At 35.3% G+C, this 23,551-nt stretch overlaps 2 protein-coding genes across 3 annotated transcripts; one reads left to right on the forward strand and one right to left on the reverse strand.

The window, feature by feature from the left end:
- Positions 1-2,763: 2,763 nt before the first annotated feature.
- Positions 2,764-14,669, reverse strand: gar1 (GAR1 homolog, ribonucleoprotein). Of its 2 annotated transcripts, none has more exons than XM_088919064.1 (7): positions 14,473-14,669; positions 12,476-12,637; positions 10,834-10,988; positions 10,068-10,127; positions 9,239-9,353; positions 8,094-8,213; positions 2,764-3,986 (listed from the first exon to the last, which is right to left on the reverse strand). In XM_088919064.1, the coding sequence occupies exons 2-7, from the start codon at positions 12,633-12,635 to the stop codon at positions 3,976-3,978; spliced, it is 621 nt and encodes a 206-aa protein (XP_088775190.1). In that variant the 5' UTR covers positions 12,636-12,637; positions 14,473-14,669; the 3' UTR covers positions 2,764-3,975. The 2 variants fall into 2 exon arrangements, with proteins under 2 accessions (XP_088775190.1, XP_088775197.1); XM_088919071.1 differs by having other exon boundaries at positions 14,468-14,669.
- A 331-nt stretch (positions 14,670-15,000) lies between these two features.
- lamtor3 (late endosomal/lysosomal adaptor, MAPK and MTOR activator 3) lies at positions 15,001-23,314 on the forward strand. Its single transcript, XM_088926499.1, has 7 exons — positions 15,001-15,118; positions 16,036-16,073; positions 17,428-17,462; positions 19,899-19,957; positions 20,923-21,056; positions 22,210-22,273; positions 22,769-23,314. Exons 2-7 carry the CDS (start codon positions 16,065-16,067, stop codon positions 22,840-22,842), a joined length of 375 nt encoding a protein of 124 aa, XP_088782625.1. The 5' UTR covers positions 15,001-15,118; positions 16,036-16,064; the 3' UTR covers positions 22,843-23,314.
- The last annotated feature ends 237 nt before the right edge of the window (positions 23,315-23,551 follow it).

Here is a 23,551-nt window from a genome sequence, read left to right on the forward strand (position 1 = left end):
AATGACAATAGGAACAACAATTAAAAATAAATAATAAAAAAGCACCATTACAGTGAGTGGTGAGGCCGTTTAGTCGAGCAAAGCAGATGTGAATTCATTGGTCAAGCCTTGATACAATTCACAACAGAGTCTAACAGATATTAAATGATCAGGCATTTTCTTGATGGCAAAGGCCTTGCGGTGGATGCTGCAGTGCGTCCACTTCATATCTGGAGTACCCTCTCTAATTCGTGCAACTACACCACTGTGTCGGCTTGTCGTCACACTAGTACCGTCTGTACAAACTCCGACACATTTTATCAAGTTGATGCCATTCTCTTTGATAAATTCATTCAGAAGCTGAAATATGTGCTCTCCTGTAGTTCCTGTTGGTAGCGGCTTACAGAACAGAAAAGTCCTCATGAGACATGCCCTCAAACTCGTATCTAACGTAAACGAGCAAATTGGCCATATCAACGACATTTACAGAGTCATCTAAATGCAGTGAAAAGCATCTGCTCATCTTAACGTGCTCTACCACCGTACTTTTGACATCATCCGCCATACCAATAATTCTATGAGTGACTGTGTCTTTCGGGGGGGGCAGAAGGTTGAGCTGTTTAGCAGCTTTTTCTCCACACATAATACATCTCAGCTCTTTTGCCAATGGTAAACAAAGTTCTTCACATGCAGTGTGGGGCTTACCTGCTTTAGCAACCCACAAGCTTGCATTTTTCCCCGTTTCCATTTTAGAAGTCCATCTCAGAAGTTATAAGTTTTTATTTCATGTGCATGGGAGCGAAACACAGAGATGCTCAGTGTATTTTTCTCAAATTAACCTACAACAGTTCTTAAATATTTTTCTGTTATCTATCATGCTTTCCTGTGCTCACAAGACTGCTAGCGTTCGTAGTACGCATTTTTATGCTTTCCTGTGCTTAGAACATTGGCATTGTTCCAAAATCACGCACATTCTCCTACCTCCCTATTTGCTGGAGATAACTTTTTTAAAATACAATTGGCCGCTTTCGTTAGTAGCACGCATTCATATACAATGGTATAAAATAACATTTTAGCTCGTGTCCACTCAAGTTTTAGCGCGTGCTGTATCGTAGCATGTAAGCTGCGTAAAAAACCCGTCCCAATTTTTTAGTGCACACAACAAAGTTCCAGGGTCATTTGGCATACCACAACTGGTACACGTACCATAGTTTGAGAACCACTGGTCTAACTCTATCAAAACTAAGCTATAACAGAAAAAAAAACACGGAAGCCACAACAAACCCAACTTTACACCACAACTAAGAAAACAAATCCAATAAGTCTCGCGGTTTCGTCATTTCTTCTTCTTACACCTCTCTTCCACACACGCTCTCTAGATGTCCTGTACCAGAATTTAAAACCGGACTGCTCTCTTCAACAAATCCAGAGAGACCCAATTTAGGGGCACACCCACCACCAAAAATTGATGGGAGTGAAAAAAACAATAGAACAGGCCCTTCCTGTATATGAAACACTTTGGGATCTTTGGGAAAAACATTACAAAAATATTTTTAAAATATCAAAAATGTAGTACACATATTCCAAATATTTTATATTATACATATAAAATATACATCCGTCTTTCGGATGAGACGTTAAACCGAGGTCCTGACTCTCAGTAGTCAAAGGTCCCTGGGCATTTCTCGATAAGAGTAGGGAGTTATCCCGGTGTCAGGGTCAAAATGTTCCCCCTCGGCCTTTACCTTGGCCTCCAAATTGTCCTCATGTATGATTTGCTTGCACGTGGCCTGCGATGGACTGGCGACCTGTCCAGCGTGTACCCTGCCTTGTAGCCGCCGGCTTCCCGCGACACAAATGACATAACGTATAATGTAAATTAAATTAATAATCCAAATATTATATACATTATGTTTAGAAGGCAGCTTATCTCTTCTATTGGTCTTTGTAGGCATTATATAAGAGTCAATTTTTTTTGTAGCAGGCTGGAATTTTTTTCTGGGTGGTTAGAACATAGGCCTGGGAGATGCCTTGTTTGTACAAAGTGTAACTTGTATGCTGAATGTAGTTAACTGTGTGTACTATCATTTGTAAATATTTGTTTAATCAAGTGTACCTAAATTATCATTCTTTTCAACAAAGCTGTGTCAGAGAACAAAGAACTCATGCACCTCTATACTAAACTCTTGAGTATATAGAGTTGGGAGTTATAATTATTAATCCACTCTGGTATTTTCTGATTTTCGAAACCCTCCCATTACGAACATTATAGGCTGTATTATTATGTTTTGAAGTGTTCTTTGAAAACTAATACTCAATTGAGGTATGAACAATGGAATCTTGACCTTATCACTGGAACTCATATGTAAGTAGAGATAACTTTAACTTGAATTTAAGCCCTAAACTAGGCCTTTACTGTCTATACGTCTGAGGATATTACAGAAAATGTTTGAGGGGACAAATATTGCAGAGGCAGAAATGGCCTCTATGGACCTAATTGGTTAAGAGGACTTGCTATGCAGCCACATCTAGTCCAACTGTGAAACAAAATCAGCAAATGATATGTCTGATATTATATCAAACTTATATCCAAACTGTATTAAGAACCTTTAAGGGGACTGTCCTATGATGCCCACACCTCCACAACAAACATTAAATCCTACTTATTTTGACTGAATCATGTTATCAGTTAACCTGGTATATAACCATGAGGTATCTCAGACCATGCACACTTGACATATCTTATACAGTTTCATTGTTTTTATGATGCTCTTCGTGATTTAAGAAAAACAAAACTAGAAAATTTTATTTGAAATCACAGAATTGCTATAACAATCTGCTTTAAGAAATGTCTGACAAATCCCTTGACATTTTCCCTTGACTTGACAATATAGGAATGCTAACAAATTGCTCTGCATAAAACACAGATAACCATGAATATTCTAACTATGAACACTCCACTGTAAAAATGAAACTTATATTGTTTGTCAGAATTACTTATGCCTGCTGCAGAAATGTTATACTAAGAACAATAAAGCTGAATTAAACTTTCTTCTAGAACATGCATGGAGAGGTGAATTTTGTTTACAAGGACATTTTAGAATTTTACATTTGTTCAGATATTGGTTTTCTACTTAGAAGTAAAAGCAGTTTACTCTGCTCAACCTCATCCACAGCTCCCTTCCTGCGCCATGAAGTTAAACTAGTTATATAGTAACCTCTTCCCCTCCTCTGCTCTTATGAACAAAATTGCTTGGAAAAGGTAGTGAACTCTTTTAGCACAATACTCACTTCTCAGTCCTGTTAATGGCCGCTCTTAAAACACAGGTTTTAATTTTGTTTGGATACATTTCTAAAAATGTTTCATGTGGATACTTCAATATAGGTCCCAGTAATATAAGACGTTAATATAAATGCATAAAATTCACATGTAAAAACGGAGGCAAATTCACTTACCTCTTAAAACATTTAAGATGTAATGCACTAATTAGGGAAAACTTCCAAGTTAAATTCAAGTTAACTTGAAATTTCAAATTCAAGTTAAAATTTAGAAATTAGAAATTATTTTTTATTGGGACCCTTATTGTTTACATTAAAACAGGAAAAATAAAATTTAAAAAATCAAACATTGTACTGGGCAGTATTATACAGGAACATAAAATGTGAACTGTAAAAAGAAAAACTATTATAAAGCTTGTAGTTTGTCCTGTTTGATAGTCTATAATAAAGCAGACAGTTAAAATGTCATTCCACACATTGGAGAAGAAAAGGTCTTTCTGGCCATTGATCTTCTTTTTAATGTTAAAAGAAGGTGTACTGAAAATATTCATATGAGACTCAAGGATAAAGGCAATAAAAAAAATCAAGTCAGTCCTTCTCAATGAAGCACATGAACACAGTGCATCTGATTTGCAACTTCCTGTCCATTTCTTGCAGAGCAGAGCAATCTGGAACCAGGGCAGTGGGAATCGTTCTTCTGAGACTTTCTGCTTTTCATCATCTCCCACCTATTGGGGAAAAACAAAATCTGAGTCACACTATGCAAGAAAAACCTTTTGATTTCAAAGGAATGTATACAGAGAATCATACCTGCCATTTAAACTCCAACACAAGACAATTATATTTAACTTCAGAAAAGATGCAAGCTCAGGTTTTATTTCTTCTCAAAATATGGATTTTTTTTCTCACTTCAGTGTCAGGTGCACATAAAAACAAGCAACTGTATAGACTGCAACTCTAATGAACTTCAACTAGTTGGGCAATAACTCATACATACATTTTTGAAACTGCTAACACATAACATTTCAAACTGAAAATGTATTTGATACACATAGGTAACCTAATTCAACACATTAATTCATTATCATCTAACTTTGGCAAAGACTACTCAGTCTCTTGACTGAAACCTGATCCTGACACTACACATCCTGAAGACTACTCCCAGGCTGAAGCTGCACTATGACACTAGGTTCCATGACTCTTGATGCATCATGAAAGGTTCTATATAAAGGTATTATTGCAATTTCTCATTCCTAGCTATGAAGACACTATCAGTAAATGGAGTTCCATTAAAATTCATTGTTCAAGCACAAGACTACATTTTTAAATCTGATTATAATGACGTTCAGATTATTAATTGTACTGCTGAGGAAACCTTTAAACCAAAACATAATACAAAAAAAACACCAGAGAGCAATACTGCAGTGATACAAATAATACTGCTGAGAATTAAATTACAAAGCGTATCCATTTCACAGTCTAACGTTACTACAATCTGTAATATTATTAACAGCCATTGTGCATTCTATTCATCAGTAACTTCAAAGGTCAGCTTTGAACAATCTAAGTAAAAAAAACAGAACTGGTCAGGTTTAGCCACATATACTGAACTTCTTCTCTTTGAGTGAGAAGATGAAATAGGTGGAAAACTAACCATCTGAAGATAGTGTTGCTTGTATTTTGTTTATTATTGTAAACCTGTTTCTTTTACCCTTGTATACCTTTATCATGCTGTCATAAAACTGTGCAAGGAATAAAGAAACCAATATAATTTTTTAAGATAAAGTGCTAGTATCTCTTAAAAATTAGCTTGCTAGGAAAGCAGTTGCAAGTCCTAATTTTCAATGTTTGTTTTACCTTATTTTATTTAAGCTACTCCCCCATTTACAACAAGTATATTCCTCCTACATTCCTAAAGCCTTATAAAATGCTTGAAAAAGATTACTGACGTGCATAATTAAATCTTTAAACAAAGCTGAAAACACAACTAATCTTTTAAACCCATCACTTTTACAAATGCCGCTGTAAACTTCAATGCTTACTGATGGTTTTCAAGCAACCTTTAGAAAACTATTCTCCTGCATTCTCCTCCTGTGTGTGGAATAAGACTCAGCAATGCCAGAGTTCCAGCGTAACTTCAATTTGTTCTGTTATCACAAATCATAGATAACATTCTTTTAAACAATTCTCTTTGCTCCTTCAAAACCTCCCCTATAACACAATGATTTAATTTAAAAGTTTGGATTATTTATTCAAAGTCTCTGAGCAACACATCACTTCCTAAAGTAGTAATCAAAGACAATTACAATCTGCTCACATCTGATGAGAAACTGCAGATTGGAAAACACTAATGCTAATTAGAATTCCTTAATTAAGCAAGTAAAATCACAGAAGTGATGCTCCTGTGAACACCAGCAGCAATTTTTCCACTTGTCTGAACACATCAATAAGACATCTGAGCCACCTGGGGGAATAACAATTTTTAATTTAAATCAGAAACACTCCTTGTTCTGGAGAGCTACATCATATTTATTGGCTTAACTAGAATGAATTATAGATTTCTGGTCTTTAAACACCAAATCCTGGTCTTTAGTCAATTTATATATATAACCATACTGAATCACAGGACCACAATCTCCAATGATTCTAAGCCCTCTAGTAAAAAAAAAACTGAAAAAAATTAGTGAAAAATATACAGTATTTTCACAGGTTGTATTAATTTGAAGCACCCTAAAGAGTTATGCAAATCCACTCTTCATCTGATTCCAAAAATCCATTTAACTGTTTGACTATTGTGCCTTCAGAAAGTAATCAGACCCCTCCACTTTTTCCAAACTTTGTGTTGTACTTATTTCAAAATGGATTGAATTGATTCTTTTTTGCCATCAGTCTACACACAATATCCCAAAATGCCAAAGTGAAAACATGTTTCTAGGAATTTTTGCAAATTTATTAAAAATAAAAAACTGAGATCTCCTATTTACGTAAGTATTCAGACTCTTTATTCAGTACTTTGCAGGACCACTTTTAGCAGCGATTACAGCTGCGAGTCTTCTTGGGTATGCTTCTACCAGCTTTGCACACCTGGATTTGGGCAGTTTCTCCCATTCTTCCTCAGAGGTCCACTCAAGCTGTCAGATTGGATGGGGAGTGTCGGTGATCAACAATCTTCAGGTCTCTCCACTGGTTTTCTATAGGGTTCAAGTCCCGGCTTTAGCTGGGCCTCTCAAGGACATTCAGAGACTTGTTCCGATGCCACTCCAGCATTGTCTTGGCTGTATGCTTCGGATCATTGTCATGCTGAATGGTGAATCTTCGCCCTAGTCTAAGGTTGTGTGCACTCTGGAGCAGGTTTACTTCAAGGACCTCTCTGTATTTGGCTCCGTTCATCTTTCCCTCAATCCTGACCAGTTTCCCACTCCCTGCTGCTGAGAAGCATCCCCACAGCATGATGCCGCCACCCCCAGGCTTCACAGTAGGGATGGTATTAGCCAGGTGATGAGCGGTACCTGGTTTTCGCCAGACAAGGTGTTTGACATCCAGGCCAAAGAGTTCAATTTTTGTCTCATCAGACCAGACAATCTTTTTCCTCATTCTCTCAGTCTCTCAGTGCTGTTTTACAAACTCCAGGTGGGCTGTCATATGCCTTTTACTCAGGAGTGGCTTCCGTCTAGCCACTCTACCATAGAGACCTCATTAATGGAGCGCTGCAGAGATGGTTGTCCTTCCGGCAGGTTCTCCCATCTTTACACGGGAAGTCTGAAGCTCTGTTAGTGTGGCCATTGGGTTCTTGGTCACCTCCCTGACCAAGGCTCTTTTTGCCCAAATACCCAATTAGGCCAGATGGTCAGCTCTAGAAAGAGTCTTGGTGCTTCCAAAAATCTTCCATTTGGCAATGACGGAGGCCACTGTGCTTCTGGGAATCTTCAATGCATTGCCAAATTTTTATACCCTTTTCCAGATCTATGCATTGACACAATCCTATCTCGGAGGTCTACGGAGAGTTTCTTGGACTTCATGGCTTGGTTTTATAATGACAGGTGTGCCTTTCTAAATCATGTCCAAACAAGTGAATGTGCCACAGGTGAACTACAATCAAGTTCTAGAGACATCTCAAAAATGATAAAAAGAAATAAGATGCATCTGAGCTCAATTTGGAGTGTAATAGTAAATGGTCTGAAAACTTATGTAAATGAGAGATTTCAGTTTTTTATTTTTAATAAATTTGCAAAAATTCCTAAAAACATGTTTTCACTTTGTCATTATGGGGTATTATGTGTCAACTGATGCCAAAAAAAATATCAATTCAATCCATTTTGAAATAAGACCACAACACAACAAAATGTGGAAAAAGTGGAGAATACTTTCTGAAGGCACTATATACCTACAATTTCAAACCAAAGTCCAGTTAAGTGTCTTCATGATTTCAATCACTTACTACAACAGTTCTAAAGATTGTTTCATGCTCTACTGCAAAAGTACATGGACAGCAGTTTCACTGTTTTTAGAGATAAATATAATCAAACAGCAACTAGAACTATTTTAGAATTAATAATGTATATCAACAAAGCATACCAACTTTTACTTCAGAAAATGTAAGGGACAAGTTATTGCTATTATAAAGACTACACACTTTATACAAACAATTGTAGTTAAAATAGTGTCATAATATTCAGCATCAGGTAGAGGCATTTATACACATCAGCTTAGAAAACCTGAAATAGCTCAAATTGCTTTAAAATCAGGGCTGGAGACTACAGCCTAAATTTACCAACAGTTTTAGATTTTTCTGCAAAAATCCATCTGTGAAGCTTAAAGGCCTCCATTCAACTTACCTCTAAATCCACGTCCCCCACCACCTCCTCTTCCTCCTCTGAATCCTCCTCCTCCCCTGCCTCCACCAAAGCCTCCGCCCCCTCTTCCTCCGAAGCCACCCCGGCCCCCTCGGAAACCACCTGCAAACAAAGAGCATTTCAAAGAAAAATGAGAAAACTCCAAAAGCAGTCTTTGCTCACAGACACAAAGAACTTCAGCATAACCTTGCTGCCTAGAATTATCCAGAGAACATATCTGAAAAACAAAACCTTAGCACAAAAGGTAATTAAATGCTTAGAACATGCTAAAAGCAAGAGAAAATATATCATATAGAAGCTAAAACAATAGTATGCATTTATGGTGTAATAATAATTTAAGTGTATGAGACATAAAAATGACGGTGAGAATATAAACAAGAAAAAGTACACTTGTACGTTATTTGTTTAATTGGATTGTGTTTATTATTATAACTTAAATGAATATCAGATCGTACATTAGGAGTAATTAATGTAGGAATAAAGATGATTCCAAAGGGTTCATAAACATCTACTCACAACTGTAAATTAGTATCTGATTCAAATGTTTACCAAAGAAGGAACAGTCAACATCCCTCAGACTGAGCAAACCAAGTCCTATATTAAATCATGTTAGCACAGAAAAGGCAGACTGAGTTCCTAGAACTAGAAGCACTTAAGATAAGCAAGTCTCCAGGGCCTTATGAAAAGGACCAACAACACTATAAGAAAACAAGAGATTTTATTCGTAGGCCATTAATAAAATTCTTCCTGCAGTCTCTCAAGATTGGAATAATACCCAATGATTGAAAAAATTGTTAATGTAGCACCAAACTGTAAAAACAGAGCCAAGTAATAATGGACAAATGTTTTTTTTTCTTACAAACAAGGCTATGGAAAAAATCAGAACTAAATTACAGCATCATCTCTATCGCAGTATGATTTTAAAAATAGTCAACTGGATTCAGAAAAGGTAGGTCTTGCTTAACTAACTTGCTACAGCCGTCTGAACAGCAGTAATGGAAACAAACACATAAAAAGTATATGCACCTCAACATTTGCCTGTGTATTTCTATGGCAATTGCAACCTGGAAGCTTTAGGGATCCAGTACACATGAGACTTGTTACAATGAGAAGGTCAATATCCTTACCTCCCCGTCCTCCTCCTCGTCCCCCTCCTCGGCCTCCCCTGGGTGGCCCTTTCTCTCCAGGTGGTCTTGGCAAGAACCGCTGTAGGGGCAGCAGCTTAGCGGGGTCAATGTAGAACTGCAGGCACAAAAAGGACTTTAGACAGGTAATCAACCCAATTCCTACAAACCAGTTATATTCCCTGCTAATAACTAGTCAAGATTAAGCATTTAAAGTACAGCTGGTAACCAATAGTCACATACATTACGTTTCCAAATTAGTTTTCATATTCTATCACTTCCTCAAAAGATGCTTATGGATACAGTTTTACTATAATTTATAAGTTTCCAGAGAAATTGAAGTGAATTTGAAACTGTATACAGAGCAGTGTCACTACTAGAAGACACCAGTGGCTTTAGCTTAATTTCCATATATTCTCTTAATTCCAATCACGTGAATAAAAAAATTAAGTTTGCAAATATTTAATACAAAATCATCATGAGAAAGATCGACAATTCTAGTTACAAACAACTTTGCACTTTGACGCAGTGTACAAAGGTCACAAAAAATATAACTGTTTCAGACTAACAGGATTTTCTTAATTCTGACAAGAAAAATTAGCCTTTAATGATCTGAACTCAAGCAATGCCATCTAGGCTCAAAACCTGAAATTGACATTTTATTGTCTATATATGACTTGGAATGTTAAACTCTCATGAGCTTAATTTTTTTATTTATAACATGTGTTTAACTGTAGTTGGACACAGTGCCTAACGTATCAGTTTTGATGCATATTCAAGGTAAACAAATTTAAAGCAATTATTTAATGTAATGCGTTTCTCTGTTCCATACCTTCTGTAACTTCTTGAATGATGAGGCCTTCATATTTTCTGAGAGCTTAACTGAAAAATACTGTAATTTGAATTAAGGACTTTAGGAATTAAGGACGGACTTTTTTAGAAGTAAATTATACTTATATATAAGGTTCCCTCTAATTTTTAATGGCCTGTATGTGTAAAAATTTCAAGTTGTGCCAATGACAAAAACTTGTGCGCACTAAATTGAGTGTATGTAAAATTATAAACCTGAAATTATTTTTTGTTAATATAGTAATTCTCATAGAAGCATTGAGATCCAAAAGGCCAGGACAGCGGTTCAATGAGCCCAGTCATAGAGACTGAGTGTCGAGCGAGCATGAGCTGTTAGGTACAAGACTACGAGGACCCTGGGACCCTGGGCCATGTGCCTATAGTTACCTGTCAATTAGTTACTTGACTTGTGATTTTTTAAAAACATTCTGGGACTTAAGAGTTTTTTTTGTATTAAATCCATTTCACAGGTATGCACACATATTTCACTACTGCAGCTAAACCTGCTATCAAAAACACACATACCCTAACCAACATCATTGTAACTATAAGCCATCCATAATCATGCTACTAGGATGAGAAACCCAGGAATTTCACAAACCCGTGAGTAGCACGACTACTGGGATACTTTATTTTAGGTAAACATGTCCAGGACTACAAAAACTGCCAAGATATGTTTGTGTGTGGGAAAATGATGTATATGACAATAATAAACAGGTTTTTCAGGTCTAGGCGACTGCAAAGGATACAAAATCCCGGAGCTGTCCGAAGATTTCATCCACCTTCCCAATCTGTTCTTTGTTCTCCAAATAAACTGGAGCGTTGAAGTAAGGAACTTTGTTTTCTTCAGTGGTACACTTGCATACAATTTCATCTTCACAGGGATGCATAAACTCACCAAGTGCTGCAGGGATTAATTAGAGAAATGTTAGCCTTGATGGATCACTGATTTATTAAACAATAATGCAACAACAAATGAAAAAACTTTATAATTAGTCTCACTTTTTGGTATGTAGTTTGATTGTTCTAACTGCCAATAAAACCTGTAATATAGCTGATATGTTTTAAAAATATTGTAAAAATATCAAATATGTTTTTAACATTACTAACACTTTTTGAGTATTGTACTTTTGATTTATTTTCTGTGACCTAACCGATTTTTTTTATATTAACCTTGCAAACTTGTCACCTTTAAACCAACCAGTTCTTTAAAATACAATGTCAGAAAATTAATTTAGAAGACAAGCAGTTCACAAGTGACTACTCCAGTGGAAGAAACTGTAGACTGGATTTCTCTTCCAATAAGACACACCAGTGATTCCCATACACAACAGGCACCTTCAACTTGTTTCTAAAAAGATGCCTGTAAGATCATATCAAATAAGTCACCCATTGTGCAACTGCTTTAAGAACATAGTTCTTTCTTTACATCAACTGAGTATGACCTGTGAAAATATTAAAATGAACTAATTAAAATAATGAGGTATCCTGGAAGACTGGCATGCTACTATAAAGAACTAGAGCTATGTTAAACCAAAAGAAGCATGCACAGGATATTAATTTTACAACTGCCGCTTATGACAGTAAATGGTATTTTTTTTATAAGAGCTACAGGACAAGCTTAAAATAAGTAGCATGGTTGTCCTTAAGTCATGTGGCAACTCTGAAATTATCATGACAGTTCTATCTGTATAATAAAAAATATACTGTGGTTGGGAAGGAAGTGCTGCTCAAAAAAGCCAAATGCAAAAACTCAATCACGATTCTGCAAAAAAGAGCCTTTTCTTTTCTAATTTGATCCTACGAATTTTTATGGTTCACAGCTGCATACATAAATTAAACCAGAAAAGAAATTAAGATAGCAATGCCTTTAAAATACATCTACAAGACATTTTGACAAAGCAAATATTGACAATATGCACTGTGTTCTTCGATGTACCATTACAGAGTTGACGTAATGTACCCAAGTGCTGTAAGTGTTATATTACCTTTTCTGACTGATTTTAAAATGGTCCACATAGACTTCAGTTCTAAATGTTATAAGAAATGATAATATATGGAAGAAATACTTCATCCTTCTGTAAGACCAGCAGTCTGCATATTTCATATAATGTCAAAGCTAAGTGTAACTATAATTTTTTGTTCTCAATCAAGCCAATACCTTTTTAAAAGAAAGCACCTAATTCATAAAGATTTTTATAAATGGTGACATTCCTTCATTCTGTATCTCAATTTCTTAACATGTAATATTTACATTTCTACAACCGGGTCTGCAATATTAATTATTTTGCTAGTTAACTTCAAAATAATTAACAGTGATTGTGTACGTCTCAGTAAATCCTACACACACACTCATATTTAGATCTACAGTCAACGATAAAGTTTCTTTACCAACAACATATTCTGGAGGTCCAAAATCTTGTCTGTTGAAGCCTCCTCGGCCACCACCTCGAAATCCTCCCCCGCCGCCCCGGCCCCCAAAACCTCCTCGTCCACCTCGATTAAACCCCCCTCCTCTGCCGCCTCGGCCACCTCCTCCACGGAAAGACATTGCTAGAAGAAAACAGACAACAGTTCACGAGGAGTAAGCACTTTCTCCCACTGGCCCTTTTCATAAAAAACTAATTTTGCTCAAATATAAACAACAGACGTCCAAAGAGCTGGGAAGTATCCTGGTTTCTGTAGCATTGTGGGATACATCAGTAGTTAAGGATCAAAAGCTACAATCAAAACCGTACAGTCTCACATTTGCATACAGCAACATCAACATGTTATAATTATTAATCAAAGCATCATTTTTTATTTATTCAAAGCATGACAAGACATTTATGATATTATTTATGACATTCTGGCACTTAGATCATTTACGTACATGACTATACTAAGTTTACTATACCATTTACTGCCATTTGAGCAACTCACAAAACATTTCTGATCCTCCTGTTTTGCACAAGAAAAAAAAAAGATTTAAAGTGAAATTTTAGCCTTGGCCTCCTAAACCTCTACTACAAAATGCAGTGTTCCATTAAGTTAAAAGAGTTTTGTGTATTTTAGAATGTGTGACCTAGATTTCGTGATCCCACCTGGGTTGACCATCTTGCCTCTTAAAGGTTACTTCAGTAATTAAACGCTTCACCCGGTAAAAGCATATTTTACCTCAATTTCCAATTGAGAACTACCAATTGTAAATGACTAGGAATGAGACAAGCTTCTCTAAAACCTGCCTCTCTGCAGAGCAATCTGACGCAATGTGGTCTGCCTTATCCTACCGAAGAGTTAAAACTCATTGAAATCAAAGGAGCTACTTTCTGCTTGAAAACCGAGACCGAGTTGATCACTTAATCCTAATCCTCCCCTGGAAGTGCTCAGCCACCAATTCCACAATTATGTGAATCTTTCTTTTCTAAAGTTCCTTGTGGGAACGTCTTCTAACAGTATTGAAAACAAAAGCGGTGAATTAAATTCTGAGCTGATCTTGTCTTAAAAAAAATCTACAGCTGTACTCCACCAGATTAGGGTATGATGCAGAAGACTATTAATAATACTCTTAAAGAGTATAAAAAATATAACATTAGTTCATATTAAAATGTGTCACTGAGAAACTGGGCTGATAAGACAGCATTTTAGGTAAAAACAAATTACAACAGCATAAGATAAAAAAAAACCGTCTGATACTAGCTTGCTCGGCAAATTGAAACTTCATTGAAATGACTGATCTGACACAGCTTGACTAGCTTTTTGTAACAACCTCATATCCTGACTGCATTTTTTTAATAAATGGGTACTAGTACCAGAATTGACTTTCACTCAATAAAACATAAATGAAAAAAAAAACAGTACTACTCCCTTTTAGCTCAACTACCGTTCATGCTTTGCATGAATTTTGGATTCGCGGGGAAAAAAAATGAAAATCGGGTGAGGCCTGCGGCAGATCGCAACAAAATTTATATTTTAGTTTTCAGTGGACAAAGCACATGTTCCAAAATGTTAATGAATAACATGAAGCCACTTTATTATGCCACATTGAACTGAAGTGCGTTGCTCATAGAAATTAATCGACAACATTACTTTGTGCACGACGTTCACTTTGAAACCATGCATAAATATCTCCTTTAACTTAGGGGGAAGTGATGAAGATAAAAATGCCGATTAACTCTTAATATGTGAATGAACCAAAGCATAAAATTATTTACGTAGAAATGAACGTAGGTATGAATCGTGAAGTAATGAATCTATAACCAAACTGTTCAGGTTTTAGGTACTCCCCAAAGCAAACTGACTCATAAAATAGTTTGGAAAACTTCCAGGACTTTAACTAGACGTCTTAAAGCATGACCCAATAAAAAAATCATAAGCACATCTTTAAAAAAATCATTTATTTACCTCACCTTTATCTGAACAAATACCGCCTGCTCCCAAAATGCCCAATATGTTCTTTACACCACCACGCCGCGCTGATTTCCTACAACCACACGTGGCCTTTACCGTAAGTCAGTTGTAACCACAAGGATTCACACTGTCGTAAAATGCTTGTAACGCAAATAATTAGGAAATCCTATTTTGATGATCAAGCTCATAGCCACAGATACTGGAATCATTACAGAGTATTTGTCAAAACCTTAATCCTCAGTTGTTTATCTTTAGTTATAAACTAGATGTTCTTTTCATGTAACTCATAAGTATGTCACTTCTAATGATCTTTGATTTGCTGTACCGTTACTCTCTTTTACAGAACTATTACAATTTGAGAACCACGTTTCCTGTTTATTTTGTTCTTATATGTTTTCGTGAGGTGTACTGTGAAATTCACATTTTATTTAATTTAATATACTTTATAAATGTAGAAAAAACTATAACAAGAATGCTCACATTTATGGGGAGGTACGGTACGATAGGAAACTCTTTACGTTTGTGACAGGGGAAGCTGTCATAACGTGTGAAAGGTCAATTGTTAAAATACTTCCGTTTCTGTGTAAATATCATGTGATTTACTTCATTTTCTACAAACCTTCCGTAAAAATCTAGCAGAAGCAGGTAATTATTTTAAACTTATTTTGCATTATAAGTCCAATTAGAGTATTCTGCCTTTGAACAAGTTATCTTTTTTTTTAAAGGAATCATAGACACATTGTCTTTTCGTTTCCTTTTTATTTGGTTCAGCCGCTGAGGTCTCAGTTTGAGATTAATTTGTAGTAGAAATTAAAAGTAGGAGATTTGTCATCTAGCTAAAAAAGGTGACATATAGTGCCTCTAAATTATCCTATAAATTTCTCTTGACACTGATTTTGATAAAACGTTTATTCCTATTTCTTTATTAATTAAGTGTACGTTTAATTAACATTATACATAATTAATAATAATTAAACGTAAATGTTTATGCTCGTTGTCTTTGACATTAGAAGGAGAAGTACTATCTATTTTTTCGTTCAGTCCATTCTGAAGCCCTAAATATTTTCTACCTCCTTCTCCAATAATATAAGACATTAATTTACTACTCATAAATTATTTATAATATTTTTATTTTAAAATAATACTTATTTGACAGAGGTATTCCCAATAAATATAATATATAGTCTTATTTATTCTGGCCACTGGAACTAGTGGCAATTAAGTTGTTTTAATCTACAGTATCAGAAACATTCACACTTCCGTCTAAAAATTATATTATTTGCTGGAAGCCGATTTAGTTTGAACGAGTGTTAAATTTGATGTTGGTGTCAAATGTAACTAAACTATCACATTTGAAACATATTAAGAGATGTAGATTAATGTTATTTAGATTTGCAGTTTTATACATTTACAGTTTTATACATTTCCTTCAATAAAACAGTAAGAGTTTCATGCAAAAATAACTGGAGTTAGAAACATTCTTTGAAAAAAGTATGGAACTTTCCAGTCCTTGCTCTTGTCCTTTCATCACAACATCTGATTTTAGTTGTTTTGCTTTCTAGGTTTTTAACTTTTAATAAAAACACAGAAAATGGCAGATGTAAGTATTTACTGTATAAATTGTCTAAAAAACGTTGTATGTTAATGTCAGCAAACTGCCAGATCTTTTTTTTTTCGTTGCAGCAGGATGTTAATTGAGAGAAGACAAACCGTTACCAGTGAATGTTGGGGGAAAAAAAATCTGATACTAATGGATACATATTTTCAATTTCCACTGTTGCATGAATCTTATCATTATGTTTTCCATGCAGTTCCTAACTTTGGGTGTAGGAACTGTAAGTGCATACAGTTGTATACAAATTGTAGCCTGAACATAGTGTAACTTAAGTTGGTTTTAAAATATAACACATATTAAGACAGTTTGAAATACAGCAAAAACAAATATTTTTAAAATCATTTCAAATTGTCCTAAATATACAATATTAAAAACTATTCACCCTACATCAATTAATATTTCTTTCATTTGCCTTTGGTGCTGATAATAATAAAAAATCACTTCCTGTAACCTTTTAATATGTTCTGACACTATTTAAGTTAGATTTCTTACTGTTCTTCCATGCAGAACTTCTCCATCTCCCCCAAATTATGCTTCCTGCTCTAGCAAAATGCTTTCTGTAGTACATTCCATAAATATTCTGCTGTCTAGTCATATGGAGGTCGTGCTGGTCAATCAAAAGCGGTCTTAACACTAGATAAGGAGGTGTGATTTGGGAGCTCTTCAGTAAATGGCTGAAAAGTTCATTTACAGTTTTTTATTTTTAGACAGAAGAATTAGAACATTATGTCTTGATCTTATCAGATTTCAGAAGCTAAGCAGGTCAGTGCTGTTAGGGGTGATGTCCAGAGAAATTCAGGTTGCTGTTGTAAGTTGGTGTTGTTGGTAGACACAGTAGGTGGCACTCTTCCCTTTTTTTTCCAAATCCTGTTCTAATGCCCCAGTATTCTCCATTTCTCCAATACTCCATAAGAACAATGTAATTTTCACTGTGAAGCACTGTGGGTATTGCACTGCAGTGGTAATTCAAACAAGTGCTTATCTATATGTAGAAAACTTTGGGATAAAAAATTACTCAAATGAAAGGAAGAAATTGCTGTATTACTCAGACTTCATCAAGATCACTTCTAGAATCTCTTTACACATTTCAGCTTTGAGACACTTCCAGGTGACCACAAAGCAATGCAATATTACGTTTCTGGCCTTCATCTTTAACAACTGTTCATATTTTAATTTATTTATGAATATGGAGTGTACCCTTTCAGTATTATTAAACCAGCTTTGTTACATTGTGTGAAGGGTATAAAAGTGCTGTCTGTAACCACAAACCTTCTCCTAATGGGAATGCACTAGTAAACAGCAGATCCCTCCAACAGCTATATCTGATTGTTTTTCACAGGAGCTGAAGAGGTATCTGTATAAGCAGTTGCCAAGGTTTGACAACTTTAATTTGTTTTTTGCTATAGAGAAATGTTTTAAGATATTTAAGAATCACTAGTGATGAAAGAGTGGTACAACATAAATGTTAGGTGCATTTTCTATGCAGTAGGGTCTCAATATTTGTGAGGGTTTGGCGCAGAGAAGTGTCGCAAATAGCTGAATTGGCATATAAGCAAGGCCACCCTTATACTGTTATATAGTGCACTATTGCATATAGTATGTATGGTTAACAGACATGAGTTATCCCTCCCCTTATATGATGATTAAAGTACTAATGCAGTAGCGTTAAGTTAATTAAAATAACTAACACAATTGTAATCACAAACTTGTAGAGATCAGTTAGCTTAATTTCTCCTCGATGTTCAGCAGATACCTGCACTTTTTTCTCTCTGCTTGATTAATGACCCACTGTAATGAAAAAGACAGCTCTCAGTGAGCCTGTCATTCCCCACACCATAAATACAACCAAGATATACTTATTAAAATATTACCAAGATGTTACTATAAAAAAACAAGGTGAGATGTGGATGTTGGGTAGTGGGTACTTGGGCAGGGGGAAGAGAAACACTCTCACAATCCTTGTCTGTTTTGCAGCTAGTTTGAAAGTTGTGCTTAATAACCTCCGCCTCGGTTCTCTTCTTTCATTACAAGAACTCTGCCCCCAGACCAAACCGTGAAGAAGTGAAATTGCAAATGTTATATTCAGAAGTATCTAGACCCTGCCGTACTTTATTGCTTAATCATGGTTAAGCAAAGTGAACTGCAACATGTTTTTAAAATGTTTACACCTTTTTTAGACATTTTGTTTTTGTGGACTGGACTTTAGTTATCTGTTACTACAGACAAACAAAGGATTGTTTTACCCCCCCCTTTTGCCATGAATCAAGCAGTAAAATATCAGTTTCCTTGAGAGGTGTTGAGGGAAATTTTGAGATAATAGGTTGGAGAGTGTTTCCCAATGTGAAAGGGAAGTAAATGCTTGGGTGTCAAAACCTCCTGGAAAATATCTATGACAACAGAAAATTGCCTTGACAAAAACACTAAAAAAATAGCTCATGGTTTATGACGTTTCCCTATAAAAAGGTAAAACTGTGCCAAAATGAATTATAAGGTTCTGGCATTTAAACTTTGGCCTATATGAAAACAGCACTTCCCCTTCCATGTCAAATTACACTAACATTTTCGATCCCTCCGGGAATCAGAAAACAGAGTTTTTAATTAATGGCCTACAAGTAGTTTGATATTGAAGTTCATTCCTTATGAACAAAATGATTCAACCTTTGCTCCTGATCCTTGTACTTTATGGCAAAATTATACTTTGATATATGTTGCTAAAGTTTTCCAAGATGTTACATATGATTTCAAGTCAAGTCTGTAGTTCTATTGTTCCCACTTAAATGGTTTAGGTCAAAAGCTTACATCAGTGGCCATATATCATCCTGCAGCTCACAACTGACAACCCACTGAAGCTAAGCAGGTTTGAGCCTGGTCAGTACCTAGATGAGAGACCTCCTGGGAAAAACTAAAACTAAGCTGCTGGAAGTGGTATTAGTGGGGCCAGTAGGAGGTGCTCTCCCTGCAGTTTGTGTGGGTCCTAATGCCCCAGTAGAGTGATGGGGACAATATACTTTAAAAAGGGCTCCATCCTTCAGTTGTGATGTAAAAGCAGGGTCCTGACTCTGTGGTCATTAAAAATCCCAAGGCGATTCTTGAAAAAAGTAGGGGTGTTACCCCAGCATCCAGATTTCCCCATTGGCCTTTACCAATCATGGCCTCCGAATAATCCCAATCTATGAATTGGCTTCATCAATCTGTTCTCCTCCCTACTGAGAGTGGGTGTGTGGTGAGCATACTGTGCCGCAGTCTATGGCTGCCGTTGCATTATCCAGGTGGATGCTGCACATTGGTGGTAGTTACCTGTACTTGTAAAGCACTCTGAGTGGAGTTTCCAGGAAAGCACTAAATAAGTGTGTAAGCAATTATTATTATTATGATTATTATTATTAAAAGGGTAACTGCAGGTAACAATGCTGGTTTAGTTGAGACCTTTATAAATCATTTAAAAATACCCTCCATGATGTAAATTTGCATCTGACAACCAGCTCTAGAATCATTTGGGGATTCTGATTCGTAAAGGTATTATTACTGTATATTGATTGGTTTATATAACCATTTCAAGGCAGAGTTGCTGATCATGCACCCCTCTCTACTTCTCCACCAGAAAAAGGAAGAAAACCTCTGATAGGTCTTTGTTCCGTTTAATTGTTAGTATCCTTTGAAAGATTTTTTTTTCTGTGTATCCCTTTCTTCCTCATGAATAAAGACAAATAGTTGAAATGCCTAGCCTGTAGCTGCAGATTAGTCTAGAAAACATCCTTTTGTTAAATGTATTTGTATTCTGTCTTCTAAAATTCTATTTTTTTTAAACAGCGTTGAAGGCCTTCATGCAATTGTAGTGACTGACAGAGATGGAGTACCAGTAATAAAAGGTACATTTATAGAATGAAGAAAGAAACAAGCTAGAAATGTATAAAGCTGCCTTATTATCTTAAATGAAGTAGGTGATGGATTACTATCATTAGTGGTAATCATTTGTTCATTTCAGATTTAATTCACTCCTGTATTGCCACATATTGCATTAAGCATGTTATTACTTCAGGTCAAATGTTCTCTCTGCGCTTATCATGCTATAGAACATTAATGAGTACAGTCATAATGTACTTTCTTAAAAATTAAGTAGTTCATCACAGAAGTCAATGAAATGTAATACTGATGATTTTGTTCTTCTTAGAGACCATTCTACACTAATTTGTAATTTTTGTAAACATTTAAGATTCACCTTCTTTACAGTGCAGATAGTTAATCACATGCATTTCAGATATTCAGTGGGCTCTGTCATGTTTGTATTAAAAATGCAGCCAAAATCTTAATGAAATTGAAATTTCAGCTGTATTAAATATGCATGACCTCATGTCTGGCTCACAGATTTACATATAACAATTTTGCATAGTATGTGAGCTTTACACAATTCTTATTCAATTAATAATCAAGTGCAAAGTTAAGTAACTAATAATGTGTGAATATGTAAAGAATTGTAAATGATTTTTTAGCTGCCTAAGAATTTAAATCACATTGAAAATAATGTGATTTTTTTATCCTGTTTTCTTTATGTATTCTTACAGTGCAGTTTGGGGTGTATAAATGTGCTAGTTGTATGATAATTATAGTGTGTGTATAAGGTATACTTTCAAATAATTGAGCAAAATTAATTCAGAATAATGATTAAATATGATTTGATACATTTAAAAAATGCTTTAGTTTGATGTTGCATGTACGGAAATGCATATTTAAAAATTGTTGTACAGAGTAATAAATAATTAGGACCAATGCCACATCTGACAGCATTCTTACTGGTATTTGATAGATTTTGACAGTTTTGATTGTCTTTTCACAGTTGCAAATGACAATGCTCCTGAATATGCTCTCAGACCGGGGTTTCTGTCCACATTTGCATTGGCAACTGACCAAGGCAGCAAGCTGGGACTTTCCAAAAACAAGAGCATCATCTGCTACTATAACACATACCAGGTGATATTGATATTGGTGATCTTGCTCTTTGCACTTAAACACTTAAAGCACTTAAAGCAGAAGACTGTAACCTGATTCACCGATACAAGTTGATATATCAAAAGGGGACAGAGTGGACTTAAAGATATACATAAAATAAACATTACAGGCAAATTACTAAAGCAGTTGTAGTATCACCTGGTCATTTTAAGTGATGTATTTTGTTTCAGAATCTGTCAGCTTATTTTACACCATGTAAGTGCATTACATTAAACAATTGTAGAAACAAACAAAGGTAATGGGAAAAAAAGTTTTAATATTTCTCATTGATGATCTAAAAAATATTAAAACAAAAAATACAGAAAAGGGAAAATGAGCTAGCAGTGGAGGCTCGATATAATAATACCAATTTCTGGTAGTATTTTGGTTTGAATAAGGTCAAAAGAATTTCAAGATAAAGTTCTTGAATTAAAGCTTAGGAACATAAGAAGAATTATATGAGGGGGTATTTGTGGCATCACTGGGTAGTGACATAAAAGTACTAATTCTGGTACTGGCATAGCAATTTAAGTGTGATTTATGATTTATTATTTATGTATAAAATTTATTTTAGACATGTTTTTTTTCTGAAAGACTTATGGAACTGACTTTCAAATAATGTACTTCTGAAAGTTGTTTTGATGTTGGTATATTGAGAGACATTTCCTCACAATTGAGGATACTTTTTTTTCCCTTCCTCTTCAATTTGGATATACAGTACTTTTGCCAGCTGTCTGCAACAGTTAGGGAAAACCCCTTCACAATCAGCTTATAATGACCTACCCTGACCCCATCTTTAGTCATTAAAGTCTGGACTCATCAGCTCAGACTGCTTTCTGAAATACATTTACTGATTAAACATCTATAGAGCCCTCATTTTGTAAATGTGATTCCAGAAGTTTTTTAATAGAAATTTGGAATTTTCTGAACATCTTTTCTGATGTCAGATAATCACTTTAAAGACAGTGACAATTTAAAGAGATAAAACAAGATTCAGTGAAACAGTCAGAAATATAGCTTTACTATGACATTATCATTTGTACTTGTGGGAAAAAATACATTTGAAAGATGAGGTATTTCAGAAAGATTATATATAGATTATCCATTTAACCTGTGATTTTTTTCCTCTTTTTAGATTGTCCAGTTTAATCGATTGCCACTGGTAATCAGCTTTATCGCAAGCAGCAGTGCCAACACGGGTATGTCCTTCTAGATTCTGAGTTTGTAGCCCATTTATAAAACATTCTATAACATTCTATAATCTATCATACTAATCGTCTAAATAGATAATTCAGCAAAAGCTTAGATGGAAGATTGCCTTAGTTTTAGATATAAGCTGACAGCAACCTGAATCCTTCAAAAGGCCACCATATACAGTATAAATGGCCAAATACGGCCTACAATTATTTGGGTCAAAAGTCAGGGACCCCTTGGCTTGCTGTAAAGCAGTAGGTCCTGTAGCTTGTCAGGCACTCCCATTCTCCATCCACTGCTTACCTCTGCTGTGGATTTGTAGTGTAAAAAACTCTGACAGCAACTACACATGTGCACGCAGTTATTGCTTATTGCAATGCTTGTAAGTCTGTTAATTAACAATTATTACCGACTCCAGAATGGTAGAAACCCTATAAAAAGGAATAGTAATCAAAAAGAGCATGTTTTAAAACAAGGAATATCTGTTTTTTTGTGTTCAGGTTTGATTATCAATCTGGAGAAAGATCTTGTTCCCTTATTTGAAGAGCTGCGGCAAGTTGTAGAGGTTTCTTAGGAGTGGATGTATTAAGTGTTAAGAATGCTTTCTGAACTCATCAAAGGAAGTTGGAAGACAGCTGCAATCACTTACGTACTTTTGTTCAGCATCAAATCATTGTCAAATACTGGCATTACCAGTGAATTTAGTTACATTACGAAGTATTGTAGGGAAAACAAAACTGTTACCAGTTTTCTCAGTTTAATACAATACTTTCTCATTGATTCCTAAGCTAGCCACTGTATATACCCATTACATAAATGTATTTATTATAAAAGTTTAGTGTTGGATTTTGAAAAGCTTGTCATTACTATTATTTCTGGTTACATATTGGATAAATTGATTCACTACATAAAAGTAACCACGTGCAATGCTAGTACTGCTGGACATCCGATAAGAGGACATATCATACTGTTTTCAGTTTAATGAGACTTTACCCGTTCACGTTATAAACATGTCAGATTAATCAAAATAAAAATATGAAAAGAAACAATTGTACTGCTGTTTTTTATTTTAAAACATGCAATACTACAATTTTCAGGTTTTTTATTTTCATTCCATGCAACATCTGAAGGATTGAGATGGAAAAAAATCCATTGAATGTTTGAAAAAGTAGTCTGCAATTGTGAGTGGTAGAGGTCCTGATCAGAGAAAACAAAGGTATTAAAATGTTATATATACACAGTAGTATACTTAAAATAGTAAGAAAACAGTTAGGCCTGTGTAA

The sequence above is a fragment of the Atractosteus spatula genome, chromosome 1 (assembly GCF_055471065.1).
Source record: "Atractosteus spatula isolate fAtrSpa1 chromosome 1, fAtrSpa1.hap1, whole genome shotgun sequence".
Classification (NCBI taxonomy): domain Eukaryota; kingdom Metazoa; phylum Chordata; class Actinopteri; order Semionotiformes; family Lepisosteidae; genus Atractosteus; species Atractosteus spatula.

What these genes read in the sequence shown, in the direction of transcription:
- gar1 (XM_088919064.1), bottom strand. Translation starts at nt 12,635, where the DNA reads ATGTCTTTCCGTGGAGGAGGTGGCCGAGGCGGCAGAGGAGGGGGGTTT. An exon ending in ACCTCCAGAATATGTTGTTG is followed by an intron (nt 10,989 to 12,475) that starts GTAAAGAAACTT and finishes TAATCCCTGCAG; the next exon opens with CACTTGGTGAGTTTATGCAT. An exon ending in CATTCAAGAAGTTACAGAAG is followed by an intron (nt 9,354 to 10,067) that starts GTATGGAACAGA and finishes TTGTGCCTGCAG; the next exon opens with TTCTACATTGACCCCGCTAA.
- lamtor3 (XM_088926499.1), top strand. An exon ending in CTGTATAAGCAGTTGCCAAG is followed by an intron (nt 17,463 to 19,898) that starts GTTTGACAACTT and finishes TTTTTTAAACAG; the next exon opens with CGTTGAAGGCCTTCATGCAA. An exon ending in AAGCAGCAGTGCCAACACGG is followed by an intron (nt 22,274 to 22,768) that starts GTATGTCCTTCT and finishes TTTTGTGTTCAG; the next exon opens with GTTTGATTATCAATCTGGAG.